General features: G+C 43.8%; 2 protein-coding genes across 11 annotated transcripts in view; one reads left to right on the top strand and one right to left on the bottom strand.

The window, feature by feature from the left end:
* DDX4 (DEAD-box helicase 4) overlaps nt 1-8,125 on the bottom strand; it is a 103,189-nt gene extending 95,064 nt beyond the window's left edge. For all 3 annotated transcript variants that reach the window (XM_034774740.1, XM_034774742.1, XM_034774741.1), the window contains exons 1-2: nt 8,034-8,125; nt 7,586-7,673 (exon numbers count right to left, since the gene is read on the bottom strand). In XM_034774740.1, the coding sequence (XP_034630631.1) occupies nt 7,586-7,657 (72 nt within the window). In that variant the 5' untranslated portion in view covers nt 7,658-7,673; nt 8,034-8,125. The remainder of the gene's footprint in view (nt 1-7,585; nt 7,674-8,033) is intronic.
* Nucleotides 8,126-21,362: 13,237 nt separating this feature from the next.
* The window catches only part of SLC38A9 (solute carrier family 38 member 9), an 80,928-nt gene continuing 79,513 nt past the window's right edge, over nt 21,363-22,777 (top strand). For 4 of the 8 annotated variants that reach the window (XM_034774190.1, XM_034774187.1, XM_034774189.1 and 1 more), the window contains exon 1: nt 21,363-21,493. The gene's annotated coding sequence lies outside the window, so the exon portion shown is untranslated. Of the gene's footprint in view, nt 21,494-21,517; nt 21,918-22,777 lie in introns of those variants that run through there. The other 4 variants (XM_034774193.1, XM_034774191.1, XM_034774188.1 and 1 more) reach the window with 4 other exon arrangements.

Genomic DNA, 22,777 nt, shown 5'->3' with positions numbered 1-22,777 from the left:
GGTAAGAACCTCACTTCTTGCATCTGAAGAAGTGAGGTTCTTACCCACGAAAGCTTATGCTCCCAGTACTTCTGTTAGTCTCAAAGGTGCCACAGGACCCTCTGTTGCATATTAAACATGTTGACCGGCAACTACATATATCCTTTACACAAAATTTGGTATTACATCTATACACATTCAATACACATTTAATCAATTATATAGCTTAACATACATTTATTCAGAATCTTAGTTTTTATATCATTGTTAGAAAATGGTGAATGATGCATTTCTTGTTTACCTGATTAATTTTTTTATTTATGATTTGCGTTAAGCTGTATTTGGATGGAAACTGGAACTCACAAATGGACAGACAGCATTTTAATTTTTGTATTAAATGAAACTGCCTTAAGTGTGCTGAATACCTAAGAGAAATTATCAAAACATATTTAAAGTTAACTGATTTATTAAAATAAGGAAGTATTAGCTGTAGTTAGTAAACTCAACGGTTTCTGTTCATCATGTCCTTCAAGATTTTAGAACTAATAGATCTCATCATCTCACACCTTGTTTTTATCCATAGACTGAAAAAGGAAAACAAGCTTTTGTCCTTTTTTTTCCTTCAACTCCCAGTTTCTCAAACTAGTCATTGAACTGAACTCGTTGCATAAACTGAAATGAAGAAAATATTTCTGCATTTGCAGAAGAGACTAATGCTGTCAAAAGCTGGTTTAACACTTTAGAGGTTTGGCCCTCTCTAAAATTTCAGCAGCAAATATGTTCTGCTTAATATATTTTTTATTTAATACTAAAATAATTTGTATATTATAGTAAATTTAGGCCTTAACCCAAGTTACCATAATTTCAATTCAATTTTAAAATCATTTTTATAAACAACATTTTTAAAACTAGACTATTTTCAACATCCATTTTATCCTCCCTGCTTTTCTACCATATCATCTAACCCTTCTCAAAGCAGACATACTACTGACCACTAAAGCAAAACAAATTTAAGATGTAATTGCTACTTCGAATGTCAAATTACTCCTGGGGGAATTCTGCACCACTGCGCAATGTAGAATTCTGCAGAAATTAAAGTTGTGCATGCAGAATTTCCTTCCCCCCCCCCACAGAAATGGGCGGCAGTGGACCCAGCAGAGCCCAGCTTGCAAAGAGATGACAAGGCCAGGGGGGAGTGGGAGGGAACTGGAGGGTTCCCAGCAGCTGCAGTTCCCAGCACACCCTTAAGGAAGGGGGTGGTGGCAGCACACAGAAAACTCCGTGCAAGCTTGGGACCCACCAAATAGTCTGTTTCTCCCTCTGGATCCCTGGGGAGGAGGGCGCACGCAAGCTGCGCTCGGCGGGGGGGGGGGGGGGGCGCGCGCAGGTGAGTGTGTCTGGGCCGGGGGGCCTGCAGCTGGCCTCTGGGGGTTGGGGGCGTGGCTGGTTGGGGCTGAGGGGACGTGGCTGGGCTCTGAGGGAGAAGGGGTCTGGGTGGGCGGCCCCCGGAGGGGGGCGGGGGGGGGGGGGGGCGCGCAGAGAAACAGGAACTGGGTTGTCGTACCATTTTTTAACTCTCTATTTTTGGGGGAATTTGTGTGTGTGTCTGTCTATACTGTTATAGACATACTTGCTGACAGGTATTTTGAAATAAGTTACCAAAATAATTAAAACTGGCGTGATTATATAGTGCTATTTTGACAAATAAAATTTGCAGATTAAAATATTGTGTGCAGAATTTTTAATGTTTTGGCGCAGAATTCCCCCAGAAGTAGAATGTGTATAGTAGAAATCAGTTCCTTTGATAACCTTAGCTTTACCCCATTTAACATTAAAAAATTAATTTTTCATGTGATCCTGGTTAAAGAGAAGGCTGAATTTTTAAATTTGCACATAATGCTGTTGCAAAGCCAGTGTATGGTATATTTCATACAATTTTTTTTTCCGCTGAATACAGCAAGTGTTGAACAACACTTCTCATCAGCTGTCTTTAGCTGTTTATATTTTCACCTGTACAATGATTTACAGATCTAGAGAGAAAACATTGAAGTAAAATATTGAACAGATCAGTTAAATGTTTCACTGCAAGCACAAATTTAGGCAAGTTAGAACAGCAAGGATATTATATTTCGAGATCTAGGACCTTACTGAACAAAAAAGGAGATTTTCAAAGAGCCAGGTGTGTTGCTTCTAAGGCTCTGAGATTCTGACTTGAATATTTTAAAACATTCAACTTTCTGGCTAAAGTTATGCTCCCAGTATCCTCTGGTAAAACCACATAAATCCATCACACTGTGCCAAATCAGATTAGGAGAACCATGCTTTGACACCACATCCTTGAACATTCACAGCTCTAAGCTGGAGGAGGTTGAGGTGCATCTTTCTTTTGGGTCTGGACCATTTCCCATGAACATATCTAAATAGGAGTTGTTCCTTCAAAAACAAAAATCCCCAATGTCGTTCACATTGGAGTTCTTACAATGGCATACCTTTCAATAAATTCTCTGGAAGTTCTCACCAGAGGTACTGCCTGACCACAGAACTGAAATAAATTAACATTTGTAGACCCTCTAACTGGAAGCTGTACAGACAGGGGACATCAGGAGTGTTTAACCCAAAGCACTAATTTTATGAAGTGAAAAGCGATACATTTGCGTAATTCATGAGATCTGTCTCCCCCTGAGCATCATTCACTAGATTGATGACTTTTTCCTATCTCCTGAAAAAGGAAAACTGCTCTGATGGCAATGTCAAAGACGAATTCTAGAAGAACCATCTGTTGATCTGGAATTAACTCACTTGTCCCGACTGAAAGTTTAGGTAAGATAAAAGAGATACTATCCTTAAACTGCTCACAAGGCAGATTGTTAGTTTAGAGATTTTATGAGTAGATCATTCAGATAAAAAACCATTTTATTTTTAGTAACCAAGAGCTGCACTCATACCCACCAGGATCTTGCGAGTGCTTGAGGCTCACATTACATTACATTGCAGGACAAAACATACTCCTCAACCAAAAGCCAAGGTTGTGTACCAGCCAAGGTCCATGTCAGAAAAGTATCCTCCTTCCCTCTAATCTGAAGATTTGCAGCCAGCAAGGTAGTGCCTTGAAAAGCCCCAGTGTACGGCCGGACAACTCCATGGAGGGTGAGAGGAGGGAAGGAGGATACTTTTCTGACATGGACCTTGACTCATAAACATAACATATGCAACCTCTAACCATGATGTGGGAGATTTCTGCCTTCCACCTTTCTGTCTCGAGGAGATATGAGAGAAGGCAGCCACAACCACTCAAAAGACATGCACATCTCTCGTTAGAGAGCATGAGAGCCTAGTGTTTCCCAAACTGTGTTCCACGGAACACTGGTGTTCCGCACTATGTGAATAGGTGTTCCGTGAAAATCATAATTTTAAAAAAAAAAAAAAAAAGGGGGGGGGGTATTTAAATTTTTTTTTAATTTTAAATTTGGCATATTTGAAGCGTAGTTTAAAACTCTTTTTGAATGACTAATTTAACATAAAACTTTTTCCGGTTATTGATAGATCTCGTATTGAATATCATGGCATAAAGAGAAAGTGGCACGCAAGCATGTTGACGTCTACCTCTTTGGGGCATGTTTCCAGTTAGTGACGTCGTACCCCTTCAGCTCGAGGCTGCGCGAACTGCAGTGGTATGCACACACCATTCTCTTTATGCCATGTTGAATATAACATTCACTCAACACGTTCAAACCTATGGGTCTTTACCGTGTGTGCGATAAGCACAACTAAACTAGCTTCGCTCGAAACAATATAAATATTTGTAACAAAATTTGACAAAAATCAGTATTCCTAAATATTGTTACTAAACCTAATCACCATGGATTTGTGGCTAAAAGAAGGAACTTAGAAACGAAAAGCAAGTTCTTCTGGTGATCCAACTGTGGCCGAAATAAACGAGCAAAATATTGTGACACTTCAAAGTGAGGATGAACAATCGCAATCTTTTGTTGCCGAAAAAAAACTGTTGGTACTAATGAGTTATCCAAGGTGAAAGAATTTCCACCGAAGTATATCAAAAAACAAGAAGCAGCAGGTATTAAAATACCAAAACGAAAGTATGATGAAAGTTATTTGTCGTTTGGTTTTACGTGTGTTGGAAATAAAGTTGTTCCTGATGCGCAGTGCGTCATGTGCAACAAAATACTAGCCAACAGTTCATTGGCTCCTGCTAAACTTCGTAGGCATTTGGAAACCAAGCATGCTGAATACAAGGACAAAAATACAAGCTTTTTCAAGAGGAAGCGTGGCTCACTTGGAAATTGTAAACTTTCAATGATTAAAACTGCTAAAACAGACAACAAAAGTGCAACAGAGGCATCTTATTATTAAGTTACCGTATAGCACTTGCTGGAGAAGTTCACACTATTGGAGAAATGCTTATCAAGCCTTGCGTGAAATATATTGTAACGTGCATGTTGAGCGAGGAGTCTGGTAAAAAAAACTGATGCTGTACAGTTGTCAAATAATACCATTGCATGCCGTATTAAAGATCTTGCCAATAACACAGAAAAAGAGCTAGTTTGCCGACTGAAAATTTGCCATGAGTATTCACTGCAGCTAGATGAGTCCACTGATGTTTCAGGACTTGCTGTGCTACTAGTATTTGTCCGATATAGATTTAATAATATTATTGAAGAGGACCTGATCTTATGTGAATCTCTGCAAAGCAACACAACTGGAGAAGAAATATTCAATTATATCAACAATTTTATCGGAAAGCATGAAATTAGTTGGGGAAAATGTATTGATGTATGTACTGACTGTGCTCGGGCAATGATCGAGAAGATGAAAGGAGCTGTAACGCGAATCATAAGTGTGGCATCAGAAAGCACTAGAGCCATTGTGTTCTACACATACAAGAACTTGCAGTTAAAAAAATACCAGCCTATCTGAAAATTATGATCGATGAAGTACAAATTATCAATTTTGTCAAATCTCAACCACTTCAATCCAGGTTATTTAAAATTTTGTGTGAGGAAATGGTCAGCACAAAGTGCTTCTTTTACATACGGAAGTGAGGTGGCTATCCAGAGGAAAAGTGCTTGTGAGGTTTTTTGAGCTTCATAGTGAACTACTGGTATTCTTCACTTCAGATAATTCAGGACGAAAATGTAATGACTGTGACAAATTCCTCATGGCTAATGAGACTTGTGTATTTTGCAGCTATTTTTGCAAAATTAAATGAAATTAATCTGTCGCTGCAAGGAAAGAATGTGACCATTTTTACTACAATGGATAAAATTTCGTCGTTAAAAAAGAAACTGGAATTCTGGGCATCTTCTGTAGAACAGAATAACTTTGACTGCTTCCCTACAGTACATGAATTTCTGACTGAAATAAATTCTACAGTCCATGAAGACATTTCCAGCACCATTTTACAGCACTAACGTGACTTGTAGGAAAATATTCTAATAAGGCCTGCAACTACTGATGATAATGCTTGGCTTCAAAATCCGTTTGTAATTACAGCCAAACCAGTCGGCTTTACTGCGCATGATTATGAAAGCCTCATTGACTTAATTTCTGCCTCTGATTTGAAACAAAAGCTTTAAGGATCTGCTTATTCTGCTGAATAATTTTTGGAGCAGCCTAATAAAAGAGTACCCTAATATGACTAAATGTGCGGTTCGAGTGCTCCTTCCTTTTGCTACAACTTATTTGTGAGAGACGGTATTTTCGTATTATACTGCAACGAAAACCAAATATAGGAATAGACTTGATGCTGTGCTTGACATGAGGATTTAACTTTCCAGCATTATTCCTAATATTAAGCAAATTTGTGAAAGAAAAATGCAGGAACACCAATCCCATTAAATCCAAATTTATATTTGTTTATAAAAATAGATTTTCCTAGTAAAAAAAATCTAATTTGTTTGGTGTTTGGGTATATATAAAAACAGGGTTTTTTTAAGAACACTGTATTTAATTTTTGTATGATTTTTGTACTACTTTATACACGCTTTCCAGTTAGAAATTGTTAGTTCAAGTTATTTTAAATTTGTATTTTTGCTTTGTTTTATAAAATAAAATGTATTTGAGCATAAATAACGCAATTTTTTATTTGAAAACCAAACGACTACAAAATAATATTATGTGTGTTCCGTAATAGGCTAAAAAGTGTTCCGTGGCCAAAAAAGTTTGGGAAACGTTGCCCTATGCTATATAGATTTCACTGGGGAGACTAGGGTTTCTCAAATTGGGGGTCCTGACCCAAAAAGGGAGTTGCAGGGAATTGCAAGGTTATTTGGGGGAAGGGGTGTCATGGTATTGCCAACCTTACTTCTGTACTTCAGAGCTGAGCAGCTGGAGAGCAGTGGCGGTTGGCTGGGTTCCCAGCTATTAAGGCAGCGCCCCGCCAGCAGCAGTGCAGAAGTAAGGGTGGTAATACTATACCATGCCACCCATAATTCTGCACTGCTTCTTTCAGAGCTGGGCAGCTGAAGAATGGTGGCTGCTGACTAAGGGCCCCTTTCTGCAAGCAGCAGTGTAGAAGTAAGGCAATACCATACCATTCCATCCTTACTTCTACAGTGCTGCTGGCAGCAGCTTTGCCTTCAAAACTGGGTTCCAAGCCAGACACCACCGCTCTCCAGATGCCCAGCTCTGAAGGCAGCACCACCACCTGCAGCAGTGCAGAAATAAGGATAGCAGTACCACACCCCCTCCAAACACACACACAAGCTTGTGACCCCCCTTTGGTCAGGATCCCTACAATTACAACTCTGTGAAATTTCAGATTTAAATAGCTGAAATCATGAAATTTACTATTTTTAAAATCCTATGACTGTGAAACTGACCAAAATGGACTGTGAATTTGTTAGGGCCCTACTCATCACTATGCTGTCCAAGTGCTGTGAGCATACAGTGAAAATTTGAAAAGACAAAATTCAATGATTGAAGTAATGGACAGTGTGAGAATGAATGATAAAAATGAAGGTAAGGACTTCTTTCTTTGTTGTAAACCCAATTTTCCCAGAAGACACTTGTGGTGGACGGAAAAAGAGACTGTTCCAAGTACAGAAGTAAACATCCCTGGAGAAAAAGCTGAAAATCAGAAATGAAGGGAACAGTAAACTGGTATTATTGGGAAGGACAACACAAGAAAGAACAGAGGAACTAAAACAAAAGATTGAGGGAGCAGGATTAGGTAGGTACTCTGCTTATAGACAAAGTCAAGTTGTTAAAGAGACAGGAATCCAACAGAGATCAAGGGGAAGGAACTTGATCTGCTCAGCAGGAACATTTTCTCAGCACTTCTGAGACTAGAAGGATAAGAGTATTTAATTTACAAAAGTCATGGCGAACATGGTATAAAGATTAGAAACAGTCTCTCCCTACTAACACACACTTAGGAAATCTAGATAAATACTCCTTTGTCGTTCCATAAAACCTTGGCCTCTAACACAGTCGTCTACACCAGTCTATCACTCCAATGCAAGGGAAGAGGCATATGGGATCGTGTTTGTCTCCCCCCCGGCCAGGGTTGAGGTTAAAAAGAAGTTGTGCAGGGCAGAAGTGTAACCGGGCCCCAGCCTCCCTTTTCCCCAATTTCATGGTCTCATACCAGCTGCTGGAAGTCTGGTACGAAGGATGTCACGCGGTCCTGGATCTCGGTGTCCCAGTCCTCATCTCCCATGCTGCAGGCTCTCAATCTGCGCGGAGAGGGCAAGACCTTGTTACTGACGGCCACGGGAAGCTGCCGCGGCTAGGCAGAGCCGACAAAGTGGGCGCGAGGTCCCTGAGCCGAATCAGGACTGGAAGAGCCTGTAAAGCCCAGACCCTCCAACACCCGCAGCACCGCACGAGTCCCACACCTCCTCCAACCCGGAATTGCCCTTCCCGGCCGCCCACGCCCCCCAACAAGCTCTTTCTCGCGGAGCCCCATGTTTTCTACTCTCTCCCTCCAAACTTCCCACTAGTTGCTGGCCTTAAGCCAGCGCTGCGTCGGGAAGCCATCGACCCCACCCCGGCGTGGCGGGAGAGCAGGCTGCAGCAGCTCCGCTCCCTCTCACCTCCTCCGTTCCACGCCGCACCAGCAGTCACGCGCCACAAAGGCGGCGCGCGCCCCTACAACGAGGCTTCTTCCACTCAGCAGCCGCAGCACGTGCCGCTACCTACCAACCGCCGCGCAGCGCCCCGTCTTTGTGTCACGTGCCACGCCCACCCACCAATGAGGACGCAGCAGCCGTAGCGCCCTGGGCGCGGAGCGTTGCTAGAGGCTGTGAGTCGCTCAGCCGTGAGTTTGAGCTTGTGCACGTGGCGCTGGTTTTGTGTTAGTCTGAGACTGAGCCGCTGGCTGGGGGGCTCCAGGGCCGGTCTAGGGGATCTGTGGCTGTGTCGCTGGGCACAGTGTCTGGTGGGGAACTCGGGGGCTGTGGGTAAGCAGACCTGTGTGTCGCTGTGTAATGGGCTGCGGGTCACAGTATTGTGTTATTTGTATTAGCATCGAGCTATAGCCCCAGTCAGGGACCAGGATCTCCGCTGTTAGGTGCTTTTCAAAGCAGAGAGCAAAGAGAAAGCCCCTGCCCCATATGTCACTGCACTGGTGGTCTGGAGAAAGTAATTGTACAGTTTGCTTTGTGAGAGAGAGGGAGAAACTCTGCAAATACAATGTTTCTGGGTGTGTGTGTCTGGGTACAAGAGATTTCTGTCACTAAAAGTAGAAAAGTCACTGCAAATAGCTGTGAATGGGTTACTGTACATAGGTTGTGTGGGCAGGGGGAGAGGGGAGTCATTGTCCAAGGAGCATTATGTGTGACTGTGTCAGTGCACAAGTGGTGTAGGGGATCACTGGTCAGCTCTGTATATGCTTAAAAAAACAACAAGGAGTCTGGTGGCACCTTAAAGACTAACAGATTTATTTGGGCATAAGCTTTCGTGAGTAAAAACCTCACTTCTTCGGATGCATAGAGTGAAAGTGTATATGCTTGTGCTGCAGAGCATGTGCAACATATTGGAAAGATTACTGCAACTATAGACTCTCAAAGCTCTTTGTCACTGTGCAAGGAGTCCTCTGCATCACTGTGCAAGAAGTGGTAGGGAGCTCATAAGGAACTGTAGCTCTGATCCACAGAGATACATAGGTGCCTAAACCTCAAACTTAGGCATCTAAACCCCAGTTTTAGGTTCCCCTGCCATCCACGAAATCTAATAGGCATCTAAACTCTCTCAGTGCCTACATTTTCAGGGTGAATTTCCCACAGCACCAGCGTTTTTGCTCCTGCCCAAGCCCCAGAGCAATTCACAAATTGGGGGAACATTGGCAGACTAACCCGTCTCACATATAGGGTTGATCAGTGAGTATTCTCTCAGAGACCACCTACCAGATCAAGTCTCATTCAAAATCTGGGGGGAGATAGCAGAGCTCATGAGATAATTTTTAGCCTAATGGTTAGAGCACTCACCTGGGATGTGCAAGACCCAGGTTCAGTTCCCTTCTCTGCATAGGCTGAAGAAAGAATTTACACAGGGGTTTCCCACACCTCTTAAGAGAGATGCACTAATCCCTGAGCTATTGAATGTTCTGATGCAAGGTTACCTCAGTCTCTCCCTAACCAGCAAGCTTCAGAGTCATTTCCCTTTCACTCTTTCTAGCCCAATACCTATTTAAGTATCCACAATGGAACAGTTACTGGGCACAGAAAGAGGGGGAATGACTCTATAGCCTGCTAGTTAGGGAACCCTCCTTAGTGGTAGAAGACTCAGGATCCCCTCCCCCTGTTCTAATCACTTTTTTGTTGGTTATCCACAGCTTCAACAAAATATCCCATAGCTGGGTGCTTAGAGTATGCTCCTGAGAGATAGGAGAACTCTGTTTAAATCCTTTCTCCCCATCAGGCAGGAGAAGAATTGAACCTGGGTCTCTGACATCCTATGTGAGTGCCCTAACTACTGGGCTAAAGTTAAGAAGATGGATGCTGCATCCTCCAGCCATTTTGCATCAAGCAAAGCAAGTGCCTTTATACAGCATAAGAATTAACAACAACAAAAATACCTTGGCAAAAACCTAGTGTTTTGCAACTGACCTTTGAGAAAACATTATCAACCACAGGCAGTAAAAAAGGTACTTAGGTGCCTAAATCCCAGTCATAGGCTCCACTGGAATCCACAAAACTACTGCTCAGTTGTTGCCTGAGGCGCCCTGGAGGCGCCTAAACTCACTCAGCACCGACATTTTTACAGTAAAAGTTCTCTAGATATCTACGTTTCTGCATGTGGGCACACTGGTTCCTCTACAGGCATCCAGATGCTCATCTCCCACGTAAGCCCCCAAGTGATCCACAAACCAGGGAAGATAGGTTCTCCCACAGGCGCTGACTTTCCGAAGTGCCAGGGGGTGCTTGACCCCCGGCTCTGCTTAGTGTTGCCAGGTGTCCGGTTTCCGACCAGAACGCTCAGTCGAAAAGGGACTCTGGCAGCTCCAGTCAGCACTGTCGATCGGGCCATTAAAAGTCCAGTCAGCGGTGCTGCGGGTCTAAGTCAGGCTAATCCCTACCTGTCCTGGCACCACACTGTACCCCAGACGTGGCCAGCAGGTCCAGCTCCTAGGTGGCAGCACCCCAGCCTGAAAGGGGCACTGGGGTCCAAGAGGGACGTGGGCCCAGCGGCAAGTGGGACACCGGCCTGCAGAGGGCGTTCCGGAGCTGGAAAAGCTAATTCCTTGGATGACCAGCAGGAGGTGCCGCAGGGGTGAGTCCTGCCCCGTGACAGAGACCCCTGTTCAAATTCTTTTTCCTTCTCCTAAAGAAGGGGATATTGGACTTGGATCTCCCACATTGCAGCTGAGCACTCTAACCCACTTATAAAGTAGGCAGCACACCTCCTTCTTGGGCCATGACTTATTCTTACAAGAAATAACTTAGACCAGTAGTTCTCAAACTTTTTTTTCCGCAGACCACTTGAAAATTGCTGAGGGTCTCAGCTGATCACTTAATGATCTTTCCAAATGTTGTTTGTACTGTTAGCTAACTATTGCAAAAGTTCTATATTAAAAAAAACTTAATAATAATTAATGTTTTTGTTCTACAAATAAAAGCACACAACTCATATTTTAGAAAGGTAAGACTACTGATATTAATGTGATGGATGTGCCCTCTCTCCCCCGCTGCAGCAGCCCCCGTGCTGGGGCTGGGGGGTGGTCTCTCCCCCACCAGCCTCAGCTCTGGAGCTGGGGAAAGTCGCCTCTTTCTTTGGCCACCACAGCCCTGCATGTCCCAAATTTCCTCCACTCCCTCCTCTCACCTCACTTCCCCCTCCCACCTACCCCCATTTGCCCTCACCTTATATGTGCATCTTCTCCAGGTTCCAGGCACCTAATTAGTAGAGCCAGGTCTGGACGGCTTCACTAATTAGGTGGGTGGCCCTTTATTCTCTCATGCACAGCCACCCAGGCACACACCTTAAAGTGAACTGTCTGCAGACCATTTGAATGGAGCTCACGGACCAATGGTGGTCCATGGACCACAGTTTGAGAACCTCTGACTTAGACACCTAAGCCACCTGACTCCAAGAAAAGGCGTTCCCACTAGTGAATCACAGGCATCAGTAGGCACCTCCCTGCAGCCTGGATATCAGCGCTTTTCTCTGTCAGAAGGCTCAGGACACACCACTCTCATGGGCATCTCTCATTGGCTAGTTTAGGCAGATTCCTGACTAGCGTGCTTGCTTTGTGGATTTCATTCTAAGTCACCTCTTTCTCATTGTCTAGGGAGCCTACCTGCCTAATTCAGGCTTTGTGGATTGCAGTGTTGTCCCAGTGATTTTTCTAGGTGCCTAAGTCCATTTATGAATGCAAGCCTTCACTGTAAACTGGTATAAGGGAGATTAGAAAACGGAAGATTTTGCTCTCGAAGCCTGACTACATTAGAGCACTACACCATTTCAACATCACAGCTAGGCAATTATAGCACCATTTGCTCCTGAAACAGTTCAGTGCATCTGCATGCATTTACTCCAACTATCCACTGTAAGCGCCTCAGTTTATCTATTCCACAGTTCTCAACACCACACATCCCTGAAATCTGGGTTTGTAGGAGACCCTAAAAGGTATTGTGGGACCAAAAGAATATTTGAGAAAACTGGGTGTTTATCCCAGAATTGTCTAATAATCACTGCCATTTTATTCAATTATCCCAATGGGATAACAGCTCCTCCTATATTGCAGAGGAACTAAGCCATCTCTTTGCCATTTTCTGATGGAAAGACTGGTAATGCAGAACTGAATGGCTGTCAAGGCTGATTTCACAGTAGCAGCCGTGTTAGTCTGTATCTGCAAAAAGAACAGAGTACTTGTGGCACCTTAGAGACTAACAAATTTATTTGAGCATAAGCTTTCGTGGGCTACAGCCCACTTCATCAGATGCATAGAATGGAACATATAGTAAGGACATATAGTAAGTGTGTGTGTGTATGTATGTGTGTATATATATATATATATATATACACACACACACACAGAGAGAGAGAGAGAGACAATAGTAGAGGGAGTTCCTGCTGCTGGAGGGCAGTCACTGAAGAAAAGGGGATCTGGCTTCTGCTACCTTGTTCAGAACTGTCTCGGATGCCTGTTCATTATGGACCTTTATTGGATTTTTTTCCTGTGCTCATGCCAGGACCATCCTCCAGTGACTAGTGGAACAAGATTGTGCTGAAGTCTAGGGATGAGAGTAAAGAGCAGTAAAACTTATGAATTAACTTTTCTATCTCTGTGAGCTTATGTAGCACCAGACAATGCAGATGAGAGCTCTGCTCACTGTGAATAATAAAGTGGATATTACTCTATGACAGCTGGTAATTCCAAGCAATTATCATTCAGTGAGATATACTGTATGTTTGAGGTTGAGAAATTCACAATGGCAGCTGGCATGTGGGCAAAGGCATAATGCACCTGAAATTATTGAGGGCTTTTGCAAGCTATATGTCCAAACTGTCCTGGTGCTATATAAGAGATAGCACCGATAGTCCCCTTTTGTGCCTACCCAAGGAAGTAGGCAGAATATGTCAACCAAAAAGGCTGCTAGCCCCGCAGCATCAGTTATGCTATTTCCTGGACATTTATAAAGGCTAGCCAAGCAAAGTACATGTCATATGCATTTTCAGGAAGCCTGTGTTATTCAGGAGTAGACAGACTAGCACACTGTCCCTACCCGCATCCCTAGATTACTCTGTCCCTGCTGTTTCCAGGCTATCTACATCCCTATTTTGCCCTCATTAGTCTCACACTTTAACCACTGCTTCAGCAGAAGCCAGATGGTGACTGAGTGTTGTTAATACCAAAACACTAAAGTGTAGATGTGGCTAGAGAGTTCAGCCATCAGACAGGGGACAGGATTTTTCTAAGGGTATGTCTAAACTATGGAGACGATAGCTATTTCGGCAAGGCATAACTGTGCTGGCATAGCCCCATAGTGTACAGAGCATACTCCAACAAAGGGGTTTTTCCATCACTATAGGAACACCAGCTCCCTTAACGACATTAGCTATGTTGACGGAAGCAGTCTTCTGTCAGCAACGCTTCATTTACACTGGGGGGTTATGTCTGCATAGCTAAGTTGTTCGGAGGTGTGCTTTTGTCACATCCCTGACTGCCGTAGCTCTGCCAATATAACTTTCAAGTGTAGACCAAACCTAATACCACTAACCTAATGTAAGCAGTGGAGTTAGAGCACAGGTTCCAGGAGATGTTTTCTGGGAGTGAAGCTTCCTGAAGCTCTAAAATAAGACCTATTCTTGGGTACAGATTTATACTAAATTGTAATTTTTTAAATAATATGGGGCCAGATTATCTTTTATAATCAGCAGTGCTCAAATCCTTAAAAAAAAAAAAAAAAAAAAAAGTGCCAGAACTCCCCAGACCCATCTCCCTGCTTTGGAAGGAGAGATGGCTCCAAACTCTGAGTGGCACCCCCTGGGCACAGCTACCTGCTCGGGAAGGAGAGACTGATACTGAGTGACCATCTCTTCTTCTGGAGCAGACCTGGAAGTAGAAGAGGTGGAGGAAGCAGTGTGAGGAAATGCTGCCCTTGCCTCTTCCACCTCTTCTCCTTCAGGAACAGGGAGACCGGTCAGAAGTACCAGAATGCTATGCTGCCACTCAAAAAGGTGCTGGAATGCCATTCCAGTGTTCTGGCATGACTTGGTCACTGATTATCAGGTTGAATAGCACCAATCAAGCAGTGCACAGGAGACAAAATCTGTCCGTAACTGCCCAGCTGGGATATCCACCAGCTGCCCTTAGGCTACTTTGAGGGCATGGCTACACTTGCAAATGTAGAGCGCTTTGAGTTAAACCAGCCTTCTTAGAGCGCAGTAGGGAAAGCGCTGCAATCTGTCCACACTGACAGCTGCAAGCGCACTGGCGTGGCCACATTTGCGTCACTTGCAGCAGCCACAGAGAGCAGTGCATTGTGGTAGCTATCCCAGCATGCAAGTGGCTGCAACGTGCTTTTCAAATGGGGTGGGGTGGAGTGTGACAGGATGTGTGTTGTGTGTATGTGGGGGAGAGAGAGTGGGTTTTGGGAGGGCTGAGAGCATGTCAGCATGCTGTTTTGTAAGTTCAGATAGCAGCAAATCTCCCTTCCCCCCTGCCTCTCTCTCTCACACACAGCATTCCACAGTAATGGTTTGCTTTGATATCCGCATCCCTGCAGCGATTCCAAAACCATGACAAGAGTGGCCACTTGACTTAAGGGGATTATGGGACATTTCTGGAGGCTGATCAGAACGCAGTAACACACCTCCTCGTTCACACTGATGCCCGTTCACACTGGCGTTTCACCCGAGGCACACCAAGCATTATGCTTCTCGCTGAGGTGGATTACCAGGAGCTCTCTAGCCACAGAGTCAGAATGCTCTAAATGCCTTGCCAGTGTGGACGGGTCGTGAGTTAGGGCACCCCGGGCTGCTTTAATGCACTCTAACTCACAAGTGTAGCTGAGCCCTAATTCATGCTAGTGGCTTGAACAGCTGTGAACTAAGGCCTTGGCTACACTCGGGACTTCCCAGCGCTGCCACAGCAGCGCTGTGAAGCGCGAATGTAGTCGCGCCGCCAGCGCTGCAAGAGAGTTCTTGCAGCGCTGTATGTACTCCACCTCTCTGAGGGGAATAGCTTGCAGGCTCTGATTACACTGGCACTTTACAGCGTTGTACTCGCTGCGCTCAGGGGGGTGTTTTTTCACACCCCTGAGCGCAGCAAGTTGCAGCGCTGTACAGCGCCAGTGTAGCCAAGGCCTAAGAAGCATGGTCCCCTTTACCTCCCAACAATTGCAACAAGTGGATCTTGGTGCATGAGAAAATGTGACCCATGAAGAGCAGCTTTTCCCTAAATTATGTATTACAATACTGAAAATTAGCATGCTTTAGAAAAAAACATGTAGATATTGTAACACTAAGAATACAAATTCAAACTGCCTTATTTCATAATAATTGAGATAGTGAGATACAATTTATATGTAATCAAAAATGAACTTTGTTCTCAGTTTTGCTTTTTCATGGCCTTTTTTTTTTTTTTTTTTGGCATCTGCAAACACCCTTGATCCTTTCACAGGCTCTAGTCTAGAATAACTCCTACAGCCTCTATCCCACATCTCTCTTCCGACCACAGCGCTGAGTATGCAAGAATTGATGATTCAGTCCAACTTCTCTTTTTCTTTTGTACCACCAAAAGTTATAGTAGTAATAGTCACAGAAAAAAAAATAGTGTCAGTGATTACATTTCCTTGGGGCACCAGGTTTGAAGTGAGCTGGATCAGTCTGGAAGTTCTTTCTAATACTTTTCTTGTAGTACCTTGAGTTTCAGTTTCCTTTATTGTTGCAAAGAAAAATCTTCTTAATGCTCTAGTGTAAGGTTGAAACATCAAGGCACTAGCCTCATTACAATAAGATGGTTAAGTCCTGTCCATGCTAAAAAGTTAATCATGTTGTAAATGAGACCTGATTCCATTATATTTGTAGCGTAGCCTAGGCCTTCCTCCCTCTGCAGAGAGACACCCAAAAATAATAGCTCTATAAAAGGTTTTTTATTATTTGTCCAATCTACTCCTTTCCCTCCCTGTTACATGTAGAATGCGTGAAGGGGCAGAGTGTAAGGGGCCAAGACATAGGTGGTCTGGCCTAGCGGTCACAGCTGGGCTGAGGTCTGCACACCAGGGACAGTAGTCATCAGCCTGGAGTTGGAAGAATTGCAAGAGCCAGATTCCGTCAGCAAGACTCAGGCCACGGTTGGAGACCACCGGAGATAGTACCAGGATGGAATCAGGATGCAAGAATCAGAGACAGGCTGGAGTCAGAGATCAGAGGCAGTACCAGGCTAGAATCAGGGTCAGAGTCAGAGACTGAAAACCAGGAGATCAATAAAGTCTGACTTGGCAGCAGACCAAAATCTGTGTGGTTGCCCAGACAACTTTCTGGGCCAATCCCTGAGGTTAATAGGGCACATAGCCAGTCAGACGGCTGCAGGGCACTGTCACTCTGGTTCTCTTGGGTAGTGCTATTTGTGGTGCTTACTCTCCATAGTGCTCTCTGGGTATACCTCCTGGTGGCACCGTGGGAATATCAGGGGAATATGCCCCCCCTCCTCCCAAAGAAAAAACATGATCTATGCTGCGAGAAGCACTCTGTCAGCATATCTGCATCTAGACTGGGGGTGGGAGTGGAGAGGAATATTTGTTTCACACCCCCATCCAACATATCTATGCTAATAAAATTTTGTAGAGTAGACCTGGATGGAATCACTGGGTATTTTAGGTGCTAAACTAGAATTCTGTACTGAGAATGTGAAACTGAGATTTTTTTTAAAGGCTTATAACTTGTTCAAATCTGGGTGGATTTTTGCAAGAACAGCAAAAGATGCCTCTCTGACACAAAGGCCAAATTTCAAGTCTTTGTTTCAAAACATAGGAATACTGGAATATCTCAAAGAAAAGTTTACCAGAATTTTTAAATGGCAAAACAACATATTCTTCCCTAGACTAATTTTAAGAAATGGCTGAACTGTTTTGGCTGAAATATTAAAAAAAGTTAGTCTGAAGCAGACAACTGGCATGGAAAACTTCAGCCCAAACAGTTGAAGCTTGGCAAAGTTATAAGAAACTGAAAACAGGTTCTTATCATGGGAAATACAAGGCAACACTCATAATAGGTGTTGATAACGGTTCCTCCTATAACATTAATAAGATTTTTAAATACCTCATTGGAACACACAGCAATTTTTTTTAACCTAAAGAAGAATTAGACACTACTTTAAAATTAATTTATAATGAGGGAGTATTTACACAGACTCATCCAAGACAATGAGATTTGGCAGCAGGTCTGCCTGTGCTCCTCAAGGAACAATAATTAGGCAGGACTGAAGACTTTGGCAGTATGTCTCCAGTTCACAGTGGACTTATCGCAGTTTGTAACATAGAGACCACAATAGTTGCCTTTATTGGCATTCTCATAAGTAAGCTTTGATGGATTAGATTTTTATCAGTAGAATCATAGGGTTTGAAGGGACTGCAAGGGTTATCTAGTCTAAACCCATGCCCAAGATGCAGGATTTGTTGCGTCTAAACCATGCAAGACAGATGGCTATCCAGCATCCTTTTGAAAACCTCTAGAGAAGGAATCCCTCACAGCAGGCTGTTCCATTGTCCCACTGTTCTTAAAATTAGGAAGTTTTTCCTGAGATTTAATCTAATCTAAATCTGCTAGGCTGTAGTTTGAACCCATTGCCTCTTGTCCTGCCCTCTGTGGCAAAAGAGAACAACTTTTCTCCATCTTTTTTATGGCACCCTTTCAAGTATTTGAAGACCACTATCATGCCCCCTTAATCTCCTTTTTTCCAAACTAAACATACCCAGTTCCTTCAGCCTTTGCTCATATGGCTTACATTCCATCCCTTTGATCATCTTTGTTGCTCGTCTATGAATCCTTTCCAGTTTCTCCACATCCTTTCCTTTCTATACATTGGTGACCAAAATTGGACACAGTATTCCAGCTGAGGCCTAACCAGCACTGACTAGAATGGTACTGTTACCTCCTGTGACTTGCATGCGATGCCTCTGGTAATGCAACCTAAAATTATATTTGCTTTTTTTGCAACAGCACCGCATTGCTGACTCATGTTGAGATTGTGATCCACCACAACCCCAGATCTTTATCAGCAGTGCTGGTGCCAAGCCAGTTATTCCCCATTTTGTATTTGTGCGTTTGTCTTTTCTTCCCTAAGTGTAGCACTTTAAATTTTTCTTTGTTGAATTAAATTTTGTTGTCTCTAGCCGAATTCTCCAATTTATCAAGATCCCTCTGAAGTTTAGCTCTATCCTCCAAAGTGTTGACAACCCTCCCCCCAGCTTTGTGTCATCTGCAAATGTAGTCAATATCAGTAAACATCAATTCACCATACACACACAAACCAATGAAAAAATATTGCCATTGGTAATAACAGAAATTTACAGATAGGCTTAGTAAGGAAATGTTGCTTGCGAACCTTAATTAGAGTTTGATTTAAGGATATTTATTTAATATATTTTGACATGTGATGTTGACAATTTGTATTTTAACAGTTATAAAGCTTTAACTTTTTTAATCTCAGCATCAACTGTCATTAAATAATTATTGCCGGATCCACCCATGATTTCCCACAACTGTGCAAATTTAAATCAATATAATAAAAATATGCTTCAAACCCAGACTTTTGTAAAACTGTAAATATTTAAATCAATAACTTTAAAATGCCTAAAAATAAACATTGATATAATGTATTGAAATTATTTAAAAAATCAGTTTCTGTCAAACCTACTCCTAAGAAAGACCCAGACTGCACAGACATAGTTATTAACATCCCCTTCTTTCAGTCTCCAGCCTATCATACATTAGAAAATGTTGTACCTGTTTTCCAACCACAATGCATCTGAACTAGTGCTAGCAATAGTCTTTGGCATTTTTATTACTCTATCATGAAAACCTGCAGATATTCCCTCATGGTCAACGCACATTTGTGAATGTGGAGAATCTTGCACCCACTGATTATGCCATGGATGCTCTTCTATGGATAGGTAAAAGTAACTTCACTTCCACAGCTATGCATTGAGCACATCTCACTGTCTCTAAATTCACATGAAAACATTAAAAAAAAATGTTTCTAAGTGGCCCTTTCCCTACTCAGAGATTTTCTTCTCTGCATGAAAATGCCAGTCACAGGGGGAATTACTGAGTTTTCCACCATGTGTTATTCTACTATTAATGCTGCTGCCACCCAAACATGGAACTCAACAACTTTCCCACACACTTACTAATTTTGTTGCCAACCCTCCAGGATTGTCCTGAAGTCTCCAGGAATTAAAGCTTAATCTTTAATTAAAGATTATGTCAAGTGATGTCCAGGAATAGGTCCAACCAAAATTGGCAACCCTATTGCTAATACTATAAATATTGGCCTCTAGAGGTATATCTTGGCTAGGGCCTTGTCTTCACCATGAAATAAGGCATGTTCTAACTTGAGTTATCTAACACCTTTTTTTGCTGTGGTGAAGCCAAGACCTAGGATAAAAAACTGGGCTTTTGTGTGTTAACTAGCACATCCTAACATATTCTAGAACTCTAGTTTTGCTTTAGCATAGAGTGAGCCTAGGGTTCCTGGGCCGACCCGCCCAGGGTGTGGTATTCAAGGGGGCGCTGCCCGTGCTGGTACCTCCCACCCACCTGACCTGACAACAGCCAGTGAGGCTTAGAGGCAACCAGGCAGTAGGGTGACTAGACAGCAAGTGTGAAAAATCGGGACAGGGGGTGTGGGGTAATAGGAGCCTATATAAGAAAAAGACCCCAAAATCGGGACTGTCCCTATAAAATCGGGACATCTGGTCACCCTACCAGGCAGACGCTGCAATGTCTGAAGAGGGCGGACAAACTGAGCTGCGGGGGGGGGGGGGGTGATTGGACCAGGCAGGTGACTCCTCCGAAGCAAGGGTGCCCTACTCCACTGCCATCTGTATCCACCGCTGATCTTGTTCCCCTCCCACTACCCATGGAGCCACTCAAGGTCAAGCTACTCCAACTGGAGCCTGTTTCCTGTCTGCTTCATAGTGTGTGTGTGTGTTTCGGGGGGGGTGTCCCTCTCCCTCCATCTGTGTACCCAATTTCTGCTGCTCTGTGGTGGGGGTGGGGGTCAGGGAGAGCATGTTTGTGCTGGTGCCTCCAGGTCTGAAGTGGAAGCTTCCGGTGCTACAGTTCAGGCACCCTGATCACGCTGACATGATCACTGATCACTCAGGTATACACTCTTCCCCCCAACACACACACACACATTCCCCCCAAAACTCAGTGCTGGGCACCCAGCCAGCACAAGTTAAACACTGGGGGCGGAGGGGGGGCACAGAGGAAACAGTGGAGCCTAGAGGTGATGGGGTGAGCCCTGGGGGTTGGGGCCAGGGGCATAGGTGCTGGAACTAGGGGTGCTACCACATCCCCTGGCTTAAAGTGGTTTCCATTATATACAGGGTTTATGGTTTGGTTAAATGGCTCTCAGCACCCCTACTATAAAAGTTGTTCTAGCACCCCTGGCCAGGGGCACCAAAACACGTTTGCCCAGGCTGCCATTTTCACTGAGGCCAATCCTGTTCAGCTCTACCAGCTACCTAGTGCTAAAGTACACTCTACCTGTAGATTAAGAAAAAAGGCAGGACGTAAAGTGTGTGGGTGGGGAGGAGATCAAGGGGTCATGTCCTGGACCAAGAAAACCCACTTAAAAATCAAGCTCGGCTGTGGAGCAGCACACTTTATATACTGTTTCAAAACTACTGCTACCAGAATAAGACAGATCTTCATCCCTTTTTTCCAGACCATTAAGCACTGAAAAAAAGGTGTTTTTTCAATCAAGTTAGCTCAATCCCGCTAGTTTAACTAATTGAAAACACCACGGTAGAGAGTTGAATGCCTTCAGCTTGACTTTAGCACGGCTAAAATTCAACCTTACTACAATCGAGCTACGGGTGTCAAACTGTGTCTACATTGGCCGTAAGCATGGAGCTGGGTCCATCAAATTAAATAGTGGCTTGAGCTAACCCTTGCCTTCTCCCTAGTCTGCAGGAGGCAATAGAAAACAGGTGTTATGGTAGACACACACCGTGTGCGAGCCCTGACACAACCTGGGAGCGCTGGGATTGGTAAAAGGTCTCGGCGCGGGTGGGGGAGAAGAGGGTTTAATCGCTCTATCCTGCTATTTGCCCTCCCCTGGGAGGAGTCCCGGGCGAAGAGCCTGACGCAAGGCTCTCTGGGAGTTGTAGTCCGCAGCAGGCAAACGTTCCCTTCGCTCGCCTGAGCGGCTCGCCCACTGAAAACTTCCTAGCCCATGCGCCCTATGGGCGCCAGGCCCGCTCCCCGGCAGCCACCCCGCCCCGCGCTTCCTGTTTGTGCCGGCGAAGCGCCGGGCTCAGGAGTTCGGCTGGCGGGGCGAGAAGGGGCTGCGGCGGAGTGCAGGTCCCGGCTGCTGAAGGTAGAGCTCTGCCATTGATTGGTGCTGGGCCAGGCGCTGCCCTTCCCGGGGAGGTCAGCGAGCACCCTGTGTCTGGGGCGAGAAGTGCTACATAGACACCAACAGGCTGTTAATGCTGCCTCCAGCCCAGCCCCCCTCAGATGGTGCTTTGGGGCACTGGCTGCAATGTGGTGGATAAAATCCTGTCTTGGGGAGATAGCTACGAGGAGCGTAGTAGGTAGCGGTTTCCATATGCAGAGGGAAGGCAGGGATTTCTGTAAAACACGAGACATGAAAGCCGAGCCCCACTGATGTTAATGGGAGTTTTTCCATTGAATTCAATGGGGGCATACTTTCACCCTAGCTCATTATTTCTCTTCCTTCGCTGCTGCGATTCAAGTGACAGCCACGTTTAATATTCCCAGTGAATATCTTACAATTGTAGGTAAGAGATTATATCTTATATCAAATGGAAATGACAGCCAGGGCACAAAGCTTGGAAACGAAGTATTTATAAAACAGCAGTGCTCAGCTGTTTTAAACGAGTGAACTAGGATCTAGCCAGAAAGTTGTGGAGAGTTATAGTTTATTATTATTTTATGGTTTATAACTGTGATAAAGTCGATTATTTTCTACAATCTAGCTGCATTGATGAGCAGTATAGCATGTATTGTGATTAAGTGGTGCAATGCTTTGATCTGACTGATTACAGTATCTGATACTTATCTCTCACAGAGCTGCCCTTTTTTGTAAGAGTTGTAGAGATCATATGTGCTGTTGTAAAGAAAATTAATGTAATTGTCCTCTATCACCTCGTAATAAAACTAATTCTAAATATAACTGGTACAGCCAGCTTAAATTGATTGATAACATCCTCTACTTCTAGTGTAAGAATTGGGTTGGAAAGTTTAAAGGAAGTGTGCTGTTCTGGAGCCTCCAGGCTGTGGCTAGTGTATTTGCTGGCTGTCTCACCTCAGACCCAAAAGCAGAACACACATTGATGAATTTAAGTCAACCTTAGCATCCAGATGCTCTCTATTCTAGTATTCCCCTTCATCCTAATGAAGTTGGTACAACTTGTGAATTGGTCCATGGACAAGATAATTGTTTTTAATTAAATATAATTTGCAAAAATCTTTGCATCCAGTAATATTTGCAAAAGCTTAAATTGTTTTTTGTAAATGTTAAGTAATTTCCACATTCAAATAATTTTATTTTAGGTTAAGATATATTGGCTGACAACTGCCATGTCTATTGATTTGGTTCAGATACACTTAACTTGGAGTCTGCACCATCTTTATGTAG

This window comes from Trachemys scripta, chromosome 6 (genome assembly GCF_013100865.1).
Source record: "Trachemys scripta elegans isolate TJP31775 chromosome 6, CAS_Tse_1.0, whole genome shotgun sequence".
Lineage (NCBI taxonomy): Eukaryota > Metazoa > Chordata > Testudines > Emydidae > Trachemys > Trachemys scripta.
This window is presented reverse-complemented; position numbering and strand designations above follow the sequence as displayed.